We start from the raw sequence: 25503 nt of genomic DNA on the forward strand, positions 1-25503 counted from the left end.
ATTCAAAGCTTCTTCCAATGGCCTTGGATGCTAGGAGAGTTCGGCTTCCCAATGGCCTTAGATGCTAGAGAGTCAAAGCTCCCTGTGGCTTTGCTCGGATGCTCCCCCTACAATCATACAACTTGGTCCCATTGGCCCCAACCACTCCTTAGGGGATGAGTGACCAAATTAGATTTGGATGAGTGACAAAATAATGTCTTGTTGGGTTGGACTTCCATGAAATGTTTGCTATTGTCTCCCCATTTTGCACACCGAAAAGAATGAACCATCTGCTTTTATTTATTTATATTTTTTCTGTTGAATCTAGCTCTATGACATAGATTTAATTTAATTCAATTTCTTATATAAAATACAATCTTGTTATCTGGCATCTTTAACCTGGAAGCAGCGCCCATCAAAGATTCTGAGGTGGATCATATGGATGAGCTTTTGTTTTTTGAATTTTATGGCAGTTAAATATTCTGATAATGTTTTATCCGTGCATATAATTGAGTTGGTTTTGTAATTATCTTCTGGATTTAGATTGGAAATGCTTGTCTTTGCATATAACAACAAAGCGTAAATAGTAAATGGCAAAGTAAAATAGCAAAACTATTTAGTCATCTAATTATATTTTTCTTTAAATCAGGCAGATTGGCCAGCTTTGCGAGGAGCTGTCATTGGTTGTTTGGCTCTTCTTAAAAGGAAGAGTGATGTAGGCTTGGTCTCAAGTGGGGATGTAAAGAAGCTTATTCAGTCTTACATGGAAAACCTTCAAGTTCAGGCTTTAGCACAACAAGATCGTATGGTGGGTTGTACATTTGATGTTCAAGATAACATTTTATAGCATTAAACTAGGTAAAAGTCTGAAGAATTTATATTTAAGGATAGGAGTTATAACATATGCTTCAGTAATATGTTTGTCCTGGTAAGTCTGTTATATTCAGATTATCTTCTTGTGTTCTCAGTACACAGTTTCATGAAATTAACATATTTTGACATACAATAGATGTAGTTTGTCATACGACTGATAAAACTTATAATGTTGTGAAGTTATGTCTTGAGCTTCTGGAGTGCCTCCTTGATGCCTATGCTGATGCCATTTCATCACTGGTATTTTCTTTCCCCTGATGATGAGGCTAATGCCAATTGTTTTACCTATTTTAGCTGATTTATCATTTATATTTCTAATATCCTTTTCATGGCTGAAAAGCTAACTGATTTTATAGATTTTAATATTTCACATTGTATGTTTACTAAATATTAAACCGTTTTGACTTCTTTTAAATGCCAATTCATATTGCTTCTCTTTTCATCCGCACAACACATTTCACTTTTCTAATCCTTTTTGAAATATATTATTTATTTTATTTTGTTTCAGTGGGTTTTGGTGTATTGTCACACTCTTCAAATGACAAAAATTCGTCATAAATGGCAGGGTGATGATCTTGTTTATGGAGTTTGTGCAGCAATTGATGAGGAGAAAGATCCTCGCTGCCTTTTGCTGGCATTCCATATTGTTGAGTTGTTAGTACATATATTTCCAGATCCAGAGGGACCTTTAGCAAGTTGTGCAGAGGATCTTTTCGACATTATCAGCCGTTACTTTCCAATTTCGTTCAATCCTGTAATTTTCACTTCCCCCATTTATGTTCTCAAGTCATGAGCTATAAGATGCAATGATTGTGCAGAATGTCCCTTGCTATTAATTTATTGGTGTGTATTTATCCTAACAATCAGAATTCATGTTTGTTGGGCCTGATTATTATTTATTCTTGATTTACATCAACAGGAAGGTAACTTTCATAGCTTTGATCGTAACTCAAATGCAAAATTTGTTTATTTGGTAGTGAGTAGTTAACAACTCAACATTGTTGCAGCTGGTCTAATATTCCATGATGATGGTTTTCATATTGATTGAACAATAGTAAAATAGAAGTTTCGATCTCCCAAGTTGAAATATATATGAACTTGGTATGCAATAAAAAGGTTTTAGAAGACCAAGGAGGAACTAAAATCTGTTTCTGATATGCGCTGATGTATGCATTCTGTATCCAAATATTGAATGGTTGTAGCACTTGAGTCAAATTTGCTCTTTTTTAATGATTGTATATGAGCACAGTATAAATAATAAATGTATTAGAAAACTGGGCAAAAGTCAAGTTCATTAATGATATGGGCTGATGGATGTTTCTGTAGACAGATATCGATGTAGAATGGTGTAAAGCCAAATACATATCACAGGTGAATTTCTTTTGTGATACCAATAGAGACATACTGCGCATAAAAGTTGGAGCAGTTAACTGGATCAGTATAATGGTTAACCGTTCTTGAATCCGTCTCTTCTTGCAGCACCCTGCATTGATTTCTGTTGAGTTGTTAAATGAAAGATTGCCCGGGTGCACAGGGAACATTTCTAGTTATACCTTACAAATTCCCAGTCCAGTGTATGTTCTCAATGTGGGTAAAGTAAAGGTTGTTGTAGTAGAGTATAGTATGTGGAAATGGAAGTGGACATGAGAAAGGGATATGGAAAAGATAGGAAATGGAGGAAATGAGATGGAAAGAAACCAGTGTTAATTTTTTTTTTTTTTTTTATACCAGGTCTGATTTACTTCAACAATTTATTAAGAACCCAGAAAATATTATCTCAAATATTTCTGAAATTGCTGATAAAATAAACACACTGTTATAATAACTCAGAAAATAAAATGGAGAGTTCAATTACACTACAATAACAAATTTGTACCCAACACAACCTTCCATCATATTATTGAACTCTGGAAAATTCTGGGTTAGACCCACAGAGAATACACAAAAAAATACAACTGCTGGGAATTTGGAAACTCAGCCCCACTGGGAAAATCAGTTTCTAGAAAGTGACCCTCCTAAAGAAACTCAGCCCTGGAGACTTTGACCTGTCTCACCAGCAAACCAGCCCCTTTTTTGTCTCACCTCGTACGACCCTTGTGCACTTAGAAAATCGACCTCTCTCTGGATATTTTGGCCTCCTACACAATTCAGCCCTCCTTTTCAGAAACTCATTCTTCCTCATTCCTAAACTCGATCTCCCTAAATTTCTGCCGAAATTCCTTGCTGCACTTCTCCTAACTTCTTTTCAGTCTAGTCAACCCTTTTGAGCTCTCGCTTTAGAGAAAATCGCTTCCTCCGGAATTGTGTGTGTTTACCACTCCCTTAGGGTTATTTTATAATTTCATTAAGCCAAAATCCGTAACCATAATCTTCTAAGTGATCAATGGCTAGGATTAAATTCTAAGCTTCACTTGAGATCAACTGTTGAGATGATATCTAAGTCACTTAAATAATTTAATTATCCATTCTTAGAATTTGGCAAGCACCTAAAGAGGCAATCAAATATCTTCTACATGCTAAGACACCAAGCCAATGTAGAAGACCTTTCCAGGCTACAAAATCAATACTCTCTCCTAGCAAGGAAGGATTCTCCACCAACCCTAACTTGTCTCTGTAAAACACAAACTTCCCCTATGCTACCTGCTTCTATGTAGAGATGTACCACAATCTCACAACACCTCTGTGGACCCTGTCTATGATGTGGTATTTGATCTTTATGTGCTTGGACATATCATGAAACACTTTCTTCTCAAAGAGCTTAATGCAACTCTAATTGTCACAATGAATCACAATGGGCCCCAATCCACCTTATAGAGCATTATTACAGATTTTTAATATATATTTGGCAATGTTCCACCAAGACTCTGGGACGGGGAGACGCAGGTGCGGGGAGACGCACAAGGGGGATGTGTGGGAGTACCCTCAAATTTTAGGGAAATTTAGGGGGGACGGGGGGACATCGCGGTATATAATTTTTTTAATATATATATATATATATTTCAAATTCATATTCAATAATGAAAGCATAAATACAATGATACATACATAATTGAATTAAGTAATGAAATACATTGATCCATACTCATCATCCTTACTAATACATAAATGATTCATCCGTAGACCACGAGATTCAATAATGAAATACTCTGATACATATTCATCATTCATTATTCACCATTCTAGAATCTACATTGATTTAAAAATTAAATTCATCATTCATCATTCTAGATTCTAAATTGATTTAAAATTAAAATTCATCATTCATCATTCTAGAATCTAATTAGTACTAAGCAAAATAGACTATAATAGATATTGAAATCTAAAGACTGGAATAGTATTTTGATATAACTAAACTCAAAAACAGTGGAGTGATGAGTCTAAAAGTCACTCTAAAGTACATAGAGGGCTTGGTGCTCTTGATTAAATACTAATTCCATACCCTTGTACATGACAAAATGCAATAGAAACATTGCAATCCATCGAAACCTGAATTCCTGAAAAATTGTTAAGTTTGCTGGATTTAGAGTGAGATCTAAAATTCTACTTTCTGCATATGAAATCCAAAGAGGTCAGAACCACTCTCAAACATCCTGAGTCATTTCATGGTAATGTTAAAAATTTAAGTAAAAGGATGAAAATGAAAGATAAAGGAGAATGTCATTCTTAAACATTACCATGAATTGCATAACATTAGTAGGGCAATATGATCAAATACTAAGTTTTCCCTGTCATAAATCATTGTTTACAAGCAAATTTAAGGGGGACGCATAGCCCATTTTGAGGGGGGACGCCTTTTGGGGAGTCGCGTCCCCCACACTGGGGAAACATCCCCCCTTGCGTCTCCCCACGTCTCCCCAAAAGGGGGACGTGGGGAAACGTTTCCTCAGACGTCCCCCCGTCTCAGGTGCATGGGGTGCGAGGGGTGTGCGCACCTGACCCTGGGGGACGCGTTCCCATGGAACATTGATATTTGGTGGGATATTCCACCTTGGATGGCCAGATGTATGACTTGTGGTAGTTGGTTGCATATTTTTAAAGGTTTGTTAGTGGAGTTGCCTACCTTGAAGGAGCTTGAGAGCACACATTGTAGCTTGTTGACATGGTCAACCACTTTGGAGATTTTATTTTTTTTCTTGTCTCATGGAGCTGGTTACATGAGAGCATTATTGTATTGTTTTCCTTAGTTATTTTATTGTTCTTCATGGAGAAAAAAGTGGATCTCAACAATTCATTGCTACTTTAGCAAAGTGGTTGTTGAGATTCGAGAAGGATTTTTTATTGTTATTCCTTGGAGAACTAATGGACCTGGGAAAAAAATACTTCTTTATTGTTGAGTAGTTATGAAACTTATATAAGGATTTGCTCTCTCCATTTCATGTATGGTTGGATTTGGGGATCTGTCCCCTTTTAACATTGTTTAATATCTTGAAGGATATGGAAAGCTAGAAGCTTGTACTTTTTGGATGTTGAGCAAATATGGAGGATGGAAATACAATTTCTTTGCTGCTGAAGTGTCAATAAATTCTATATTTTCTTATTTAGAATTTGCTGCACTTTACATTTTCTGAGTTGTACACATACCTTTATGATCATTTGTTAGTGTTCTTTTTTTGGGGCCTTTGAAATCAGATTTCTGCATTCATTTAATAAACATTAGTAGACACACACACAGCAAATTTAACCTTAAAGTGCTAGTTTGTGAGGTAACAGAATGTTTCTGGCTGTTTATGGAATTTGAGTTTCCATGTTGTGTTCATGCACTTATAGTTTTCTGGGCATTTTTTCTTTCATTTCTCAGACATAGTCAGTATTTACTATTTAGCAATGGGGGAAAACAATAAAATGTTTTGAAGTTACATGATTGATTCCATTTCACTTTAAAAATAGATCTGGAAAAAGGCTTGTAAGATGATTTTATATTCCCTTCCTATCTTAACTTGTCTTAGAAGCAGCCATAAAAATAACATTTCTAGTGAAAATCAGAAAACTAGAAAGCACTTAAACAGGAATTGTAATAAATAACAGACACAAATTTCTTCATTATGCAGAATAATTGACAACGTTGCTGGAAACAACTTAAACAGGAATTGTAATAAATAACAGGCACAAATTTCTTCATTATGCAGAATAATTGACAACGTTGCATCTGTATTACCCTTAACCTAATTGCTTTGGCTGCAAATAAATTTTCTGGGATTCTAGATTGGTTGTTTTGAAATGGACTTCTGATAACAGCAATGTTTCAAACAAATAAAAGAAAATATAGGGCAGCATATACATTGGGCTGATGTAGTACCCTATGGAAAAGTATTGTGTAATATTGTTCTCCGAGGAAGTAATTTATTTTCTTCACTGAGCATGGCAGCATTGTTGGCAATTGAAGTAACAACTCAATGCATGTTTTTGTCATTTTGTCTTGAAGGATTCTGAATATTGAAAAGTTATCTAGTTTGATCAAGTAGAGCCAATATTGATCCATCTGAGCATCCCCATGAACTTTAGGAAACTTTAAATGAAATATTTGGAGTTAATAGTAGGACATAATGTCACGGAAGCTTGTAACATTGCATCAAAATGGTAAAAAGAATGAGGAGAAAAGGGGAGTGGAGGGAGGAAATCGAAATTTTCATCCATGCAAATGGTTCCTCATTCCATCAATAATTGCTTTACCACTGACACACCTTGTGATAAGCACAATCCAGGAACAAATCTGTAAAGAATTGGTTGTTCTGTTTATGAGAATTTTATGCCACTAAGATTTTGCTTTGAAGATATTTTAGAAGATAGTGGTTCATTTATGCTTTTTGTCTTAGTTGTGTTTTGATGGACATTTGATTCTGTGGTTGTCTTCTTTTGCAGCCTCCAAATGATTCATTGGGCATAACAAGAGAAGATCTATCAAGAGCTCTTCTAGTATGTTGAATTAATTTTTGTAGATTGAAAATAATATTGTCAAATATTTGGTAGTTTCTTCCTCTATTGCCAAATGTGATCAATGTGTTATAATGTATGTTCCTATAATGGAAATGCATCTGCATTTTATGTTTTGCAAAAGAAAATTCAAGAACAATATATTTCAACAAGAAAATCTGTTCCTCTTGTTGAGAGATCAATGCAAGTAGATTAGGGTTTGATTCCTGTTTCTTGATAATTACTTGTGAGTTATGTTAGCTTCTTTTACTTCTTTATTCTCTTTTCTTTCATCAAGCAATTACCATATTATGTGTGTATGAAGTTCACAAAAATACAAGACACAAGATGTAGGCACTATGCTAGGGAAAAACCTCCCTCAAGGGGAAAATCCAGTAAACAATTCTCCTCCTTCAATAGTTTTTTTTGAGACTCTTCAACCTAGACATAGACCAAGCCTTCCCTCCACACCAAGTCAACCCTTCCAGATTTTCGAACCCTTTGCAGCAACACTTCCACCCTAGCAACTTCGAATATGCAACAACTTACGACATCAGGTAACAGCTGGTACCAACAACACTTGGAAGACTTCGATCTCCCAAACTAGGGCACGAAAGAGAGAGAGAGTAACACCAAAACTTCGGTTTCTTCCTTCTTTTTGACCTTGACCCAACTCGCACTCCTTTTGGCTTCCTTGATCCACTTCGCAATTTTTCTGGCTTCTAGAGAGATATCAAACTAGCTTGAGATGAGATACTCCAAATGAATTCGAGCTCCTTCCTTTTATAAGCTCCAGGTGAGGTCGAATAAGTGTCCTTTACGCCGTTTTGATCTCCATTAGGCCGACTTGGTGTGGAGGTTACATAAATCATATTTTGCTCAATAATAAACCTTTTTACATGATTTGAAAGCCCAAGAAGGGTCTCTTTAAAAGTACAATGACTCTATTAACTCAAAATAAATCCTAGAATTCTTCAATGGGGATTTTGACCTAAAACATGATGACCCAAGCATGAAAGCCATGCTTTAATAAGTCATAATAATAATAATAATAAAAATTCTTTTCTTTATTATTTTGACAAGTACATTACATGATGACTCAAATACATTTATGAAGACCAAACCTAGTTACATTTTTCAACACTTTTTTTTAACTAGGGAGGTATTCATAGTATTCAAATACAATGGAAGATCTCAAACTATATGAACAATGAAGTGTTTAGGCACCGCAATGTCACAGACTAGATTCCTGACCAAGGCAATCTATCCATTGGTATCTCAATAGTTTAGGCACCGTAATGCCATAGACTAGATTCATGACCAGGGCAATCTATCCAAGTGGGACTAAGGTGGACTCAAGCTTTCAGCCTCTCTAGGTACCATCAGACTTACTTGCTAACCACCAACCCAGGGACCTAGGTGCGTATCTGAGGTCAGAGCTCTACGACCAATGCCACCCTCTCTACTTTGGGACCTAGACATCAACACAGAGTGCCAACCAGATGTCCTCCCAGGCAATGCTTCACTTGCAAAGCCTCAACAAATCTCTCTCGATCAAACTAATCGATAACCAACATGCTATCAGAACTTCTACAGATTTACCTGTACAAACACAACCCCAATCAATAATACACTTTCAAATGTGCATAATAAAATATAAACCTTTGGGGTCTTCTAGACAACTTGATGTTGCTTCTCAACTTTCCACAATAGGACTTAGAGCTTTTCCAATGAATCTTTGACAGAAGATTCCTCAACCATGCAACTTCCTTTACTACTTCCCATGCAACAACATATTTCACAAATCGACTAGGCTTTTCTTATCTCTGCAACCCTTCAAAACACATTCTCCAATTTTCTTGTCTTTGTCATGGTCTTCACTAAAACTGATGGCTGTTAGTCCTAGTCTAGTGCATGACACATGAAGTAGAGAACCATATCCGTCACTCCCTCTTAATCAGAGAGGATCTAATCATTCATGTACAAGGAATATTCTCAACCATCTTGTTATCCTAGAGAGATTTCTTTCATTCAAGCTCCCTCTTAACCTAGGGAGATTTCATCCATGATCCCTCTTAATTTAGGGAGTTATACTTCTTCTTTATGACATCGGAGAATCTTTCATGGCTTCCATCCATCTCATCGGAGTTATCATTACCATCGCCATTCACATCATGCTTATCACATCAAATTTACTTTACGAACATCTTCACCATATTGAAGATTGTGTACCTGCACAACTTAGATAGAAAGTACAACCAAATCTTATAGAAGCTTGAAGTTAGCCATATCAGAATCACAAAAGAATTTCAACTTTATATATATCAGATACCCGAGCTTAATTACAAACAAGAGACACATACTCTTCAACATCTTGCTAGGGACTTTGTCATAAACCCTAGACTGCTTCATAACAACTTTCATTACGTCTAGGGTTTCAATGTTTCTTCCATAGGTATGACATACCCTACTACAACATATAGCAAACCCTAGAAACAATTCAAACAAGTATCTAACAACTTTCAGAATTCATATGTTAGACTTCCCACTAGGGTTTCATACAAACCTTAGATTTTACATGAGATTTGACAATCAAAACCAATCACATCTCAATCAATAACATTACTAGATTCCATTAGGGCTTGTTTCAAACCCTATATTTTCTCAAACAATTAAACATCAATCATAACTAAGACTTAGATTGCAACAATCTTACACAAATATCAAATTATCACATTGTCATCATATACTAGAGATTTTACTTCTACTAAGTTTTAACTCCAAAACCATAGAATACACAAATACTATCATCCTAGAGAAACAAACTTCGATTAGGGCTTAGTTCCAAAGCCTAGGATTTGTGACCAATGACGAAGAGGACAACTCATACGTCTAGGACTTCATCATCATCATAGGCATTTCATATCATTTAGTCAAACTGTCAAACCCAACTTCACAAATATCAATTAGAGTTAGACTTATAACAAACTTTATTAGACTAGGGTTTGAGCAGAGAAACACACACATCCCTAGGAAATCATTTCTAAGACATTATAAGGGTCTTGCTTACACATTCAACCAAAGCCTAATGAGCTAGGGTTTCAATATAAGAACATAGCAAACCCTAAATTACCAATACTTCAAAGGTTCGAGATTTTAGACATTATCAGTCAACCCTAACAGGTTAGGGTTTCCATAATCATACCAAAATCCCAAACAAGACATCATCAAAGCATCAACCAGTTATTTTAAACTTCAAAACATCGAAGGTTTTCTTTCAACAATAAACCTAAGCATATTAGGGTTTAACACATAATCATCGACATACCCTTAAGTTAGGGTTTTCACAATGAACCTTTCTAGGGTTCCACAAGAATAATTAGAGATATAAGGAGGGTAGATTTATCTAATGATGAATCACCCAATCAAGAATCTTTAAGATTCAAGAAAGCTAGACAAAAAAATATGTTAGTAATAGTTTATCAAGAATAAATATCAAAAACTTGTAATTCAAAACATACCTCTTGTTTCTTAACAATCCTTGTAATTCCAATGCTTTGTTTTGTGAAGCCTTCTTCCATGTTCCTTGAGTATTCAACAAGTCTTTTCTAAACAAAAATATGACTAGAAATGTGATTAGTATTTAATATAAACAAACTTAGATAAGTAAGGGAAACCAAATATAAAAGACAATACAAGGAGTAAGATACTTATCTTTGGAAGTTGGTAAGGGCTCCTTCCAAGCTTGAGGGATGCAAGGGATAGAGTCCCTAAGAGTTCCTAGCAAATAGGTCTTTGACTTCGAGTCCTTCCATCATGTTCTTCTTTGGTGAAACTTCTTTGGCAAAGTTTGCTTGATCCCTGTCCCTTCTTTCTTGGCCCTTTAGGCTTCTTGATTTCTTTGTAGACTTCTTCACTTTTCCTTTTACTAGATCCAAGACTTTATTCTTTTCGAGGATGAGATCTATCCTCTTCTTTCAAGCATTGAATGATTCTTCTAATTTGTTCTCTTCCTTTATTGTGTTAGACATTGTCCTTGAAGATAGTAAGCTTCTTTCCTTATAAGGTCTCCTTATGTGATTCTTTAATCAACTTTTTGAGGTTCCTTAGATTAATTTCAATAGATCCTTAAACTGTCTTTTTCCTCCTTCTTCACCTTAGCTCCATTCTCTAGCTTTTAATGATGTTGATCCCAGGCTTCTTAATAGCTTTTGTTATCTCCCAATTCCATTGTATGAGAAGATGATTCCTTTGATAGAGTGTGAGGTTGTTTACTTTCTCCTGTCATGTGCCTTGATGCTCCACTATCAATGATCCAGGCATTGTCATCACTAAGAGACCCTGTAAGAGCAGCCAAGAACCCTTGACTTTTGACCTTTTTGAATAAGCAGTGGATGACCTTCTTGATCCAACTTCCAGCAACGTTGATACGCATTCTCATATAGTTTATCAAAGAGGGAGAATCCATGTCCATTCCTTTTGAGCCAACAAAGTGATCTTCAACTTTTCCCAACCTTAGCTCTGAAACCATGTTGAGAAATCAATGCAAGTAGATTAGGGTTTGATTTGTCTTTCTTGATAATTACTTGTGAGTTATGTTAGCTTCTTTTACTTCTTTATTATCTTATCTTTCATCAAGCAATTACCATATTATGTGTGTATGAAGATCACAAAAACACAAGACACAAGATGTAGGCACTATGCTAGGGAAAAAACCCCCCCTCGAGGGGAAATCCCAGTGAAAAATTCTCTTCCTTCAATAGTTTTCTTTGAGTCTCTTCATCCTAGACATAGACCAAATCTTCCCTCCACACCAAGTCAACCCTTCCAAATCTTCGACCCCTTTGCAACAACACTTCCACCCCAACAACTTCGACATTCCAGCAACTTATGACATCAGGAAGCTACTGGCAGCAACAACACTTGGAAGACTTCGATCTCTCAAACTAGAGCACAAAAGAGAGAGAAAGTAGCACCAAAACTTCGATTTCTTCCTTTTTTTGACTTTGACCCAACTCGTACTCCTTTTGGCTTCCTTGATCGACTTCGCACTTTTTCTGGCCTCTAGAGAGGTATCGAACTAGCTTGAGATGATATACTTCAAATGAATTCGAGCTCCTTCCTTTTATAGGCTCCAGGTGAGGTCAAATAGGTGTCCTTTAGGCCGACTTGGTGTGGAGGTTACATAAATCATATTTTACTCAATCATAAACCCTTTTACATGATTTGAAAGCCCAAGAAGGGTCTCTTTAAAAGTGCAATGACTCTATTAACTCAGAAAAATCCTAGAAGTCCTCAATGGGGACTTTGACCTAAAACATAATGACCCAAGCATGAAACCCATGCTTAAATAAGTCATAATAATAATAATAAAAATTATTTTCTTTATTCTTTTGACAAGTACATTACATGATGACTCAAATACATTTATGAAGACCGAACCTAGTTACATTCTTCAACACTACTTCCTAAAAGGTGTCAATATTTATATTTTATGATGTATCTTTGTCTTCGAGTAATAAAATTTTATGTGTTTTTTCCACTTCAAAGTTGCCTCCCAAACTCTGTTATCAGCAAAGTCACTGCATTCGATGAATTTTAAGTACAAAATTTGAATTTTGCCGCATTTAATCGATAGGTGCACAAATTTGATTAAGTTCGACCAATTTAGTTTGCCTTTCAATGGAGTCATCATTCAATAATTGATGTTTTATAGTCTCTAGGTTCCCTGTATTGCCAGCTGTATAGTACATTGGAGAAATGGTTTTCGTTGCCGACATGCCTCTACATACTAGCGCAAGGATGACTCATGAAATATTTGAAACCCATTACTCACGAATATTGGCATGGTCTGAGTGCAACTTGCATGTTGGTCCAAAAATGACTGCGATGTGATTCGAGTTGAGGGACAAGATAACATGTTCGCACAAAGAAATGACTCTGATTACCGCTGATAATGATAATGTTAATTATATCATATTTATCAGTTTGAGATAATGTTCAGAGGGATACAATTTATTACCCTGACAAATTGATAGTTTATACAGAGAGAGAGAGAGAGAGAGAGAGAGAGAGAGAGAATTATAAGTTATAACTAGAGAACTAGTTTGTTACATTTTACAACTTTATACAGAGTTGTTGTTATCCTCATAGTCTATTGTGTTGACAATTCAATAGGGCAATGAATATTTTAATTCTCTTTAACTTGATAACTGTTTGTGTTACCTTTTTCCTTATTAGCTTTGTTCCTTATTATTATAATGTGAGATACATCAAACAACTACCAAAACAATAAGAACAATGACACAGTATATAGGCTGCAAGCCAGGGCCAAAACCCCTCCTCTTGAGCGGAAAACCCTTAAATCTCTTCTCTTCTTATAGATCCTTCAATTGACGAATACCAAGACCTTGTGACTCAGACCAATACCCTCTGAGATCAAGATCAACCGCAAACTCAACCTCCTACTGCAAGAACTTCGCCCTCCTACTACAGATCTAAAAATTTGTCTGCCCAACAATTTCTGTTGCCACACTAGAAAACTTCGATCTTCTTCTTCGAGCCTTCTTCTTCCCTTTGCTTGCCTTTCCTTGTGACTTAGGGCTAGAGAGATACCCTTAGTGACTTTCACTTGCCTTCTTTTCTCTCTTCCTTCCAAGATCGAACTAGATATAACCCTTGCGTAGAAACCCTAGCTTCGTCTTGCACGTGGGAGAGAGAACTAGCTCAAACACTTTGACTTTCTTCGAATTCTTCTTCGACCTCTTCTTCATCCTCTTCTTCGCATAGAATGAGAGATGAGTGAGTGATCCTTTGGAGTACGAGTTCCTCCCTTTATATAGCCTCTTCAAGGATTAGGCGTGGCTCTTCAATTAGGCCGACTTGATCTTGGAGGGAATTTCGACACTTTAAAGACAAAAAAATTTCTTTATAAGATACAATGTGCCCATTGGGGTCTTCAATATATGACAATGACTCTTAGACCTAGGACAAACCCTAGAAGCACTCAATGGGTGCTTGACCTATAAAATAAACGAACTTGAGCATGAAACCCTGCTGCAATAATAATAATTTCTTTTCATTTTATAATTTAGAAAAATACATTTCATACTTATGAAAACTGAACCTAGTTACGCATTTTTTAACACTCCCTAGGTATTCATAAGAGGTACATGGTCATTCTCAATCTAAAGAGATCTCATAAAAAGAGTCGGATTAGTAACCCATCTATCTAGCATCATATTAACCAACATTGTCACATAGCAAGGCCTTGACTAACAACTCTATCTCTCCACAAGACCAAAGAACAATGTTGGCGAGACCAATGATTTATAAACACCATCATCATTGTCTCTCAAGGTACACACTCCACCTGGGTGTTCACCGAGTATGACCTTCTTTGGACTATTCTTATCTTGGATAGCCAGTCCTCAAAGAATATCGGTCCACGACTACTCTTGTCTTGAATGCCCTACCATCGAGTCTTGAATGCCAGATGGTTACCTAATCCTCCATTCTTTCTTCCCAAGTGAAGACAAGAATGTAGTGTCTATCTCTCCCTCTCAATTAGGGAGGATACATCAACTAGGCCAAGCTTGTCTCTCAAGTACACAAGCTTCTTGTTCGAAAGAGATTTTGTCAATATTTCAGCTACCTGTTCACTAGTGGAGATATACTGAAGCTGCAACACACCATTTTGTACTAGCTCTCGAATATATTGATGCTTGCTGTTTATATGCTTTGTCTTTCCATGAAATACTGGATCTTCAGACAAACGTATACAACTGGTGTTATCACAAAGTATCACTGTAGGGTTCATCGGTCCTTCAAACAGGTCAGATAGCAGCTTCCTCAACCATACTGCTTCTCTGCTTACTTCACAGGTTGCAACAGACTCAGCGTCAGCACTACTCAAAGCAACTATATCTTGCTTTCTGCTCATCCATGAGATCATGGAGGATCCCAAACTGAAACATCCTCCTGTAGTGCTCCTTTCATCTTTCTCACTGCCTCCCCAGTCAGAATCTGTATATCCAATCAATTGGACATCATTCCTTCTATCATACTTCAGAAAGTAGTGGATGGTTCCTCACAGATATCTCTGAATATGTTTTGCTGCTATCCAAAGATCATGCTTCGGCTCCACTTGGAATTGACTGAGAACATTTGCTATAAAGCATATGTCTGGTCAAGTTTTCACCAGGTACATCAGTGAGCCAATAAGTTGTCTATACTTAGAAGGATCCGCAGGGCTTGATTCGGAACTCCTTAGTCTCTTCAAGTTTGTGATCATCAGAGTGGTCATAGGTTTGCAGTCCATCATGTCAAACCTCTTCAACATCTTGATTATGTACTTTCCTTGAACCAAATAAACTTCATTAGGTCCTTGCCAGACTTCTAGTCCCAAATAATAGTGTCCCAAATAATAGTGCATCAACTCAAGATTCTTCATGTCAAATTCTGCTGCTAGTTGCTTCTTACATTCTTCAACTCTACCTTCTACACCTGTCAAGAGAAGATCATCTACATACAGAAGAATGATTACATGTTCTCCATCTACAACCTTGATATAAAGGTTCAGATCAACAAAACTTTTTGTGAAACCTATTCTTTGCAGATATGCATCCATTATAGCATACCATGCCCTTGGTGCTTGCTTGAGGTCATATAATGCTTTCTTCAATCTGCAAACATATGCCTTCCTATCGTGAACTTCGAATCCCAAGGGTTTCTCTATATAGACTTCTTCATCTTTTGTGCCATTCAGAAAAGAAGTCTTGACATCCATTTGGTGGATCTTCCATCCCATTGATGCTGCGAGAGAGACTAATGAATGAATCGTTGTATATCTTGTTGTTGGAGCAAATGTCTCTTCGTAGTTGATGCCTTCTAGTTGAGAGAAGCCCCTAGCCACAAATCTTGCCTTATACTTATCTATACTTCCATCTGCCGCATGTTTGATCTTATAGATCCACTTGGAAGTTACCACAAATTTGTCTTTAGGCCTAGGTACAATCTCCCAGACTCCATTCTTCATTATAGATTGATACTCTTCATTCATGGCATCTTTACATTCTTGATGATTTACAACCTCTTCAAAAGTTGATGGTTTTGCCTTCTAGTTGAGAGAAGCCCCTAGACACAAATCTTGCCTTATACTTATCTATAATTCCATCTGCCGCATGTTTGATCTTATAGATCCACTTGGGAGTTACCACAAATTTGTCTTTGGGCCTAGGTACGATCTCCCAGACTCCATTCTTCATTATAGATTGATACTCTTCATTCATGGCATCTTTCCATTCTTGATGATTTACAACCTCTTCAGAAGTGGATGGTTTTTCTTCTACTAGTTTTGTCATGTATGCAACATACCCATACTATCTTTTGGGTTTCTTGCTTTCTCTAAAAGAGCCTTTCGCTGCCCCATGACCTTTTGCATCAAGTAGTGTAGATTTCAACCAATTAGGTCTTTTCCTTGTTTCTGGGATGACCACGGGTTGAATAGGTTCACTAGGACCTTCTTCTTCATGGTGAGATTCTTCTGCTTCCCTGCAAACTTCTTCCTCAAATACTGAAAATTCTTCAGCATCAGTCTATACAATGTTCCTTTGATTTCTTTAATGCTATGCTTTCATCAAATATGACATTTCGACTGACCTGCATGTGATGTCCTTTTATGTAGATCCTATAGGCTTTCGATGAGTTGTTGTACTCAACAAATGTTCCCTTCACGCCTGATGGATCCAACTTCTTTCTTTTGTCCTTTGGTATATGGATATATACAGGACACCCAAAGATCTGGAGATGATCTACATATGGCTTCTTTCTAGTGAACACTTCCTTCAGAGTTTTTTTGTCTAGGGACCTGTGGGGACTTCGATTCTGAATGTAAACAATTGTCTTCGTGGCTTCTTCCCGCAGAAAGTTAGGTATATCTTGATCGTGTAACATTGCTTTTACAATTTCTTCAATGGATCTATTCTTCCATTCTGCAATTTGATTTTGCTCGGGATTATATGGGACTATCAACTCCCTCTTAATCCCAGACTCCTTATAGAATGCTATAATCTCCTTGGATGTATATTCTCCTCCATTATCAGATCTTAGTATCTTGATTCTTCTTTCTGTAAGGTTCTCCACTTCAGCGTTGAATTCTTGAAATTTTGTAAATACTGCGTCCTTGGTTTTCATTAAGTAAACCCAGGTCTTTCTTGAATGATCATCTATAAATGTGACATACTATAGATGATCTCCAAGTGATTTAGGAGTAATAGGGCCACATACATAGGAGTGAATGAGATCCAAGATTTCTTTTGACTGTGGAACACTGCTTCCAAATTGTCTCTTGGTATTTTTACCCAATGCACATCCCTTACATACTCCTTCATGATCTTCTTTTAGTTCAGGTATTCCATCTACTATGGAACTTAGAGTTGGAAGGATCTTGAAATGTAGATGACCAAATCTTCTATGTCAGAGTTCACACAGGCTAATTTCAATGTGAACTAGGGCTTGGGCCAAAGGAGATATCAGTCTGTAAAGTCTTCCTTCTCGAATGCCAATGACTTTAGCTTGTTCTATACTTGAGTCTTTACTCCATACAACAACCTTTCCATCAATGAAAGCTACTCTATCACCCTTATCTTCTAAGCTTGAAATGGAAAGTAAGTTCTTATGCAAACCTGGAACAAATAGAATGTTGTTGAGGTGGATGTTGCTTCCATTCTCCAACTTTATAGAGGTCGATCCAATACCCTTTACGGGATAGCTCTTGTTATCTCCAAGTTCCACTGAATAAGTGGATTTTCCTTTTGATAAGGTCTTCAATTGTTTGGAATGGCCAGTCATGTGTCTTGATGCACCACTATCAATTACCCAAATGTCTTCATCTTGGAATGTGCCAGAGAGAGCCGAGAAGAGAGATTGATACCTTCTTTGAAGAAAATAAGAGACTCCATGCTTTCTTGATACCTTCCTTGAGATGGCTTGCTATCTTGGAACACTTCTTGATGAACTTCTTCATTGTAGAGGAGATCTTCATGATGCCCTTTGCTAACCTTAGCTCTGATACCATGTTGAGAATTCAATAGGGCAGTGAATATGTTAATTCTCTTTAACTTGATAACTGTTTGTGTTACCTTTTTCCTTATTAGCTTTGTTCCTTATTATTATTATGTGAGATACATCAAACAACTACCAAAACAATAAGAACAACGACACAGTATATAGGCTGCAAGCTAGGGTCAAAACCCCCCCTCTTAAGGTGAAAACCCTTAAATCTCTTCTCTTCTTATAGATCCTTCAATTGATGAATACTAAGACCTTGTGACTCAAACAAATACCATCCAAGATCAAGATCAATCACAAACTCGACCTCCTAGTGCAAGAACTTCGATCTCCTATTGCAGATCCAAAATTGTCTGCCTGACAACTGCTGCTGCCACTCTAGAAACTTTGATCTTCTTTTTTGAGCCTTCTTCTTCCCTTCGCTTGCATTTCCTTGTGATTGAGGGTTAGAGAGATACCCTTAGTGACCTTCACTTTCCTTCTTTTCTCTCATACTTCCAAGATCGAACTAGATATAACCCTTGTGCAGAAACGCTAGCTTCGTCTTGCATGTGGGATAGAGAACTAGCCCGAACACTTCGACTTTCTTCTACTTCTTCTTCATCCTTCTTCTTCAACCTCTTCTTCGTCCTCTTCTTCGCATAGAATGAGAGATGAGTGAGTGATCCTTTGGAGGGCGAGTTCCTCTCTTTATATGCGCCTCTTCAAGGGGTAGACATGGCTCTTCAATTAGGCCGACTTGACAACTTCTAGGCCAACTTGATCTTGGAGGGCATTTCAACACTTTAAAGACAAATAATTTTTCTTTACAAGATACAATGTGCCCATTGGGTTCTTCAATATATGACAATGACTCTTAGATTTAGGACAAACCCTAGAAGCACTCAATGGGTGCTTGATCTATAAAATAAAAGAACTTGAGCATGAAACCCATGCTCCAATAATAATATTTTTTTTTTCATTTTATAATTTACAAGAATACATTTCATACTTATGAAGACCGATCCTATTTACACATTTTTCAACATATTGCTTCTCATTAAAGGTTCAAGGTCTATTTTTATATATATATATATATATATATAGAGAGAGAGAGAGAGAGAGAGAGAGAGAGAGAGAGAGAGATAATTTTTCAAATTTCTAGTATGTCAAATTTAATGCCAAATTTTATCAACAAATTTTAAGTGTCAAACTTTATTTGAACGTCAAGTTGTCGGACTCAAACATGAATATATATATATATTAGGAAATTTAAGAAATATGTGCAATCATAAATCATATATGATACATTCTAATTTATTACATTATGATAAAATTGTCAATTGTCAATGCATAAACTATAAGTCTCTAAATTTACATCACATTTACTCATGAATGATCACATAATGAAAATAGAAATATCCAAAATCAGCCACGAGAAATTTCTAATTTCTTGTCTCGTGCTTGATTGGGAGTCTCCTCCTACATAGTCGAACGACCTTAGTGCTCTTGATTAAATACAAGTTTCATACCCTAGTACCCTACATGCTCTTCATTATTGGGAGTCTCCCCTGCATAGAGGGCTTGGTTCTCTTGATTAAATAAAAGTTCCATACCCTAGTACATGATAAAATCCAATGGAAACATTGCAATCCCCCCAATCCTGAAATCCTGAAAAACAGATAAGTCTGTTGGATTTTGAGTGAGATCCAAAATTATACTTTCTCCATATGAAATCCAATGAGGGTGAAACCACTCTCAAACATCCTGAGTCATTTCATGGTAATGTTAAAAATTTAAATAAAAGTGATATTCTCCTTTATTTTTCATTTTCATCCTTTTACTTTAAGAATTTAACATTACCATGAACTGCATATCAACACTAGGGCAAAAGTTCACTTTTATAACTTTAGACAGGCATCTAGAAGCAACTAGAAGGCACTAGGATAACCTAAAAATAAATTAGAAAACAAATTAAAAAGAAAAATTAAAAAAAAAACACAAGTAAAAAGCTGAAACGTGAGTCGTACAATCCTGAAATGCGTTTCAGGCCGTACTGGCCACGTTTTAGTTTCGTGAAACGTGGCAGTACGGCCTGAAACACGTTTCAGGGCTGTACCACACGCGTTTTAGCGTTTCGTACTCGTTTCCGCCCTGTGTTTCTTGCAACATAGGATTATGCCTTACAATTGCATGTGCTCATGAAATCAAACAAGTGTTGGAACAAGATCCAAGTTGGATAGAATTGTTGTTTTTGCCTTGCACACACACCTAAGTTAGTGTGAGAAAAACCCTTAACCCCACATGGTGTGGCTTGGTGGCAACCCTAAGAGATGGGGCTGTCACCTATTCCCAACTCTCTCTGTTTAAGCTCTCTTCTAGTTAAAGCTAAGGGGGTTGGTCCCTAATGAAAAGTTAATAAAGGAAAATTGAATTTCTAGGAGACTAAAGTTAGAGGGAGATGCTTATTAAAAAGTAACTTGACTCCAAGATTTTAATAAGCATATAATATATGAGCATGATTCAATAATGTTTTCAAAGTATAGAGTGATGCCTCAAAGAAAAATGACAATTGCTTGCTCAAAATGAAAATGAAGATACAATGATAGACAATCTTGCAAAATCAAATGTTAGACCAAGATGAACATATAAACATCAATTGCAACTATAAAGGAAATAGTACTTGAAAGTAAATGGTCCAAGGACAAGATAATGACATCAATTACTCATTAGCTAAATGATCATCAAAGCAACAAATACATGAAATAACTTGAAATAGTGTTGCACCAATGAGAATATTCCAAGTATAAGAAAAGCTAAGTGTTGCAAAAATAAAGGAATTCACAATACTTGCATAATAAATAAATACTTATTGAAATAAAATGATATGTGCAAATAAGACTCAAATAAATGCAAGATAGCATAAATAGGAGAATTGCATCTGCAAGTAAAGTAAAGTGGTGATGTAGATGTGCTCTTTGTTTATTTTATTAGTTGTATTCTTAAGCAAAGTTTCAATTGAACTCCTATCCACAGACCTCACACTTGCCCGGAGATCCGGATCTCACAGTTAGGAGTAAATAAGGGTGGAGGGTCCCTATAGTCTATACAACCAACTTAAGTTGGAGGTTGATTTTAGAGATACTTGAAAATGGGCCTAAGTAAGATGCTTGAGTAAATGTAAAACAACAATGCTCAAAGTGACTTGTATTAGCAAGTTCAAAGGAAAATTAGAATGGAATTATCTAAATGATACTTGACAAGGAATTTAAATGGAGTTCTATACTTCACAAAGTGCTTGGAAGCAAGTAACCAAATGTGAAATTGCCATATTGCTTTCAAATAAAGATGCTCCAAAATAACTTACGAATCATCTTGTCAAGTAGAGAGACGAAAATGAGAAAATGAACTAATCGAAGCTTGTAAAGTAAAGTAAGTACTTGCTTGTAACTTGAAAGCATGTAAAGAAAAATTGCTCATAAAAAATATTGCAAGTTATAGCTTGAGCAAAAGTAAATTGCATATAAGTGAAAAGGAAATCGAAATTTACACAACTGCAAGCACTTGAAAATTGCAATAACAAACTAGATAAGTTCACTTGCAAATGGAAAAGTAAATGAGAAAGATATGTTAATCTCAAGAATTAATGTGAGTGTTGAGCAATTTAGAACATTAAAGATGCATGCAAATGTGTTAATTTTCGGTATGTTCTATGCTTAGATCAATTTAGTTCAATTTACATAGTTAGCTCCATATCTTTTCCAGATTAGCAATCACATCAGCATTAAAGTAAACTGCAGATAGAACATAAACATAAATCGCAGAAGACAAGCCAAGACAAGAGGACACAAGATGTGGTGCTCGCCAGGGACAAACCCCAATGTGGGGAAACTCTTGATCAGTTCTTCTTATATATTCTTCAATAGTTCAATAGAGAGAGAGAGAGATAGTACATTTACAACAGAAGTCAACACTTTGACTTATCTAGATAAGAGCATAGATCATCTCTAAGAAGATGATACATGAGTTCAATGATACATGAGTTCAATTGAAGACATGCTGCTTCAATAGATTTTCCAAGGTGACTCCTTCACCTATCATCGTGCTGCACCATGCTGCACCCATCATCACAATGCTGCATCTCATCATGGTTCACTAATCATGACTGTACCCATCACTGTACTGCATCTCCTCTTGCTGCACTATGATGAGCTCTTCATTGCACTATGCTGCACCCAAATGCATGCTGCAATACCTCATCATCTTGTTGCTGCAATACCTTCTTGCTGCTGCCATATGTTTCATCATTACCATGCTGTACTATTGCTGCTCCATACTACACCATGTTGCCTTCATCACGCTGCCACTCCTTTTATCACAGTGCTGCACTTTGTTACCAAACACACAACATGTTGCACTACACTTCTTTATGATGTCTGTCATGTTGTAGCAGCGTTCCACACCATGATGCTCCAACATTGTCATATCTTATCATTTGCTGCATAGTTCACTGTTAAGAGGATTCTCTATATGTTGCACTGGAAGTCATTCTAATACTAGGTGGACAACTTTAATGTTAAGACAGTCCTACCTATCCTCACATTGCAATATCAAACTTGCTGCTCAAACTTTCATATGGCTGTAGCTTTCGATTCTCCAACAGACTTCCAAACAGCGTTTGAAGGACTGCGGCATACCTTAATAGAACCCCTCCATAGCTGCGTTGCTGCCTTAGGGCATATGACAGCCCTTTGCTGCCCTACGCAAGCCCAGCTGTGTTGCTATGGCCTGCGGCCTAGCACAACAACATTCGGTCCTCAAAACATGTCACAATCATCATGAGTTTAGCCTCTAACTCGGCCTAAGAGCTAGCTAAGATGACAACGTTTTAGGTCTGGGTTAGAAGTCTCTTTTGCTGTGATGATGCCTGCGGCTAGGGCACATTTAAGGCCTCCTCATGACAGCAGATTAGGGCATCCTTTAGGCAGCGTAATAGGGTAGATTAGGGCAGCGTATAGGAGCAGGTTTAGGCTGTGAAGGAGCCTCTTTACTGCAGCCAAATATCCTCTCTTGGACTGCGGTTAGACGACCCTTTGCGGCTAGGGCATCATCCTCTAGGGCTACGTTTAGGGCATCATCCTTTAGGACTGCGTTTTTCCCATAGAGATTCTTCTTTCCACTAAAACCCAAAACAAGCGGAGAAGAAGAAATCTCAAGAGAGTTGTGTGTACAAATGACTTGCAAGGCACTTGTATTTATACCAAAATGTGGAGCACAAGAGGGGGCAGTTTAGTTGCTGGGCAACCTTGATGAATTGTCCCATAACACAAATAAATTCATCTCTCCATAAATACTTATCGGAATCGGATGATTTTTAGATCAATCCTACACCTCTCGATGAAAGGGATCCAAGGAAAATATTAGCTGCCATAAATAAGATGACCCACATGGAGTTTGGCCCTAGTTGCCAATTTTAACAAAATGAATGAAGTGTGAAAGTTTAAACCATGCAAAGTCAATCCACTCAAGAGAAGGCTCCCTCTAAATGGGGAGATAGGATACCATGGGAGAAATTCCAAACTCTCACAAGCAAATTAGATCTTTTAATATTACGATAAGAAGAGGGCCCTTCGAAGGCTTCAACTAAACTTCAAGGAGAGTCTTCACAATAATTGCTTGAAACTTGGACACTAGACCTCCTTTCTTGAGAAAATCATGACAAGATTTCACAAAACTTTGGCAATGCAATACAAGAGAAATTCCTCAAAATAATGTCTTGGAAATCTAGCCTCTTGAGATGATGAAATCTGCCAACAAAGGAAGAGAAAAAGACAGTTTTGATGGCTGTTGTGACAGAATTTTGGGACAGAGAATGATCTTCCCTTCAACGGAGATATATGGCAGCCCTTATGCGAGGGAAACAATGTTAAATTTTCTTCCAAATGCCCATGGCCCAGTAGAGATGACGGCTTCCCTTTGTTAGCTCACAACCAGCAGAAAAAAATAGTCTTCAATAGCTCCAAAATCAGCGCTAAGGGTCTGCAACAAGGGTTAGTAGTTTCCGAACATGCAATCCCTCAATACTGCCAACAAAGATAAGCAAAGGGTGTCAACAAAACTCTGATTTGTATCTGCAAAACTGACCCCCAAAATTAGTTTAAAATAGAGAGAAATGTTAGCAAATAATATCTAGAAATATTCTACAAAGTTAGACTAAGGAATTAGAGCAAGACTCCTATCCTTGCCTAATTTTCAACATGCTTTGCAATAGCAAAATAAAATCAATATGAGCCCAAGAGTTTGAGATAAATGATTTAAATATAATTGACTTGGCTTATGTACAAGCTATGTCCTGAAACCCCTGCAAAACCACTTTGCAAGATAAGACTATGAAGACTCAAAGAACAAATGAGAGCTCCTTTGAGAGTGTATCAAGAGTGTGTTGGTTTCTCCAAAGACTTCCCCTCACGCTGATTCTCTGATCCCAACAAAATGTTCCCTCTACAAACCTTCAATGATGAATCAGTTCCATATAGATTTAGCAATAAACAATGATAAGGGACTGTAGATATTTATTTGAAACCAACTAGAGCATTCTATACCTAAAACATACTTTTAAATCAAATGTCAATGCAAGATAGTTCTACATTAACAAATCTACAAGAGCATACGGAAACAAATTAGATCAAAGCATGAGTAAAATGATTTATACCAATGATCAACAATTCATCTCACTCCAAAAGGACACTCCAAAGGGAGGAACACCTCATGAATGAAACCCCAAAGTCTTTATTGATATTTTTGAAAGTGTACAAGGCAACAACGTTTCCGCAAGCACAATAACTAGTAACAATGATTACATAGTCAGAGCTCATAGCTCTATTATATAGAAGCTTGGGAGACAATCCCAAGGCAAATGATGACAATCCCACGACAAATAGGTGACAATCGCAATGCTTCTTCATGCAATTTTGAATTTCCCAAGTGGCAACTTGATTTATTCCTTAGAAGCCCACACAATCCTTGAGGAGGGAGATCAAATTAGATGAGAGGATATGTGGGAGAGTGAAGTGGAGTGGTAAGAGACCACTCTCCACCTCACTCAAGTAAACTCTAATCCAATCTCAAGTCAACTCATGATATCTCCTTGAAGCTCAAGTTAACTTCCTCAAATCGTGGATCTTGTCTTTGGAACTTGTTGTCTTCTCCACCAAAAATCAATTTGCTTGATTTGTGGCTTATGTGGAGTCCACTTCACTTGGTAACTCAAATTTGACCTTTAAATGAATTTTCACCTCATTTGCACATCATTTGAGGATGAGTGGATATTTATTTTACTCCATTTATATAATTGTTGGGCTAATTTATTACCACCTTTTCCACAAAACTTAGGAAAAATGGGTTTTGAGGGTCTAAAACTTATTTTTTACACCTCAAAGTGTGTCATAGTAAAAAGTTGAGAGTGAGAGGTGTAATTTTGAGCACATATATCCCATACAACTTTTCTAGACATCTCTTATTACATTTTACATTCAAATTTTATTCAAATTTTCGCCCTACGGGAAATTTAGAAAATTAAGAAATTGACCCCTATACCTATTCAAATTCCACAAAATTTTACGAGTGATCTAGTATGTAATATACAATGACTCTAGACACAAGGATTCACCCCAGGCCTCACCGTCAAGCCAC

General features: G+C 36.8%; 1 protein-coding gene across 2 annotated transcripts in view; it reads left to right on the forward strand.

Moving 5' to 3' along the window:
* Positions 1 to 25503, forward strand: part of LOC149258983 (MMS19 nucleotide excision repair protein homolog) — a 419217-nt gene that overhangs the window by 160622 nt on the left and 233092 nt on the right. For both annotated transcript variants that reach the window (XM_089417142.1, XM_089417149.1), the window contains 4 exons: positions 629 to 787; positions 1033 to 1092; positions 1418 to 1606; positions 6712 to 6765. In XM_089417142.1, coding sequence (XP_089273268.1) covers positions 629 to 787; positions 1033 to 1092; positions 1418 to 1606; positions 6712 to 6765 — 462 coding nt within the window. The remainder of the gene's footprint in view (positions 1 to 628; positions 788 to 1032; positions 1093 to 1417; positions 1607 to 6711; positions 6766 to 25503) is intronic.

The sequence above is a fragment of the Pinus tabuliformis genome, chromosome 6, assembly GCF_031772625.1.
Source record: "Pinus tabuliformis cultivar Carrire ecotype Pingquan chromosome 6, CPIR1, whole genome shotgun sequence".
Lineage (NCBI taxonomy): Eukaryota > Viridiplantae > Streptophyta > Pinopsida > Pinales > Pinaceae > Pinus > Pinus tabuliformis.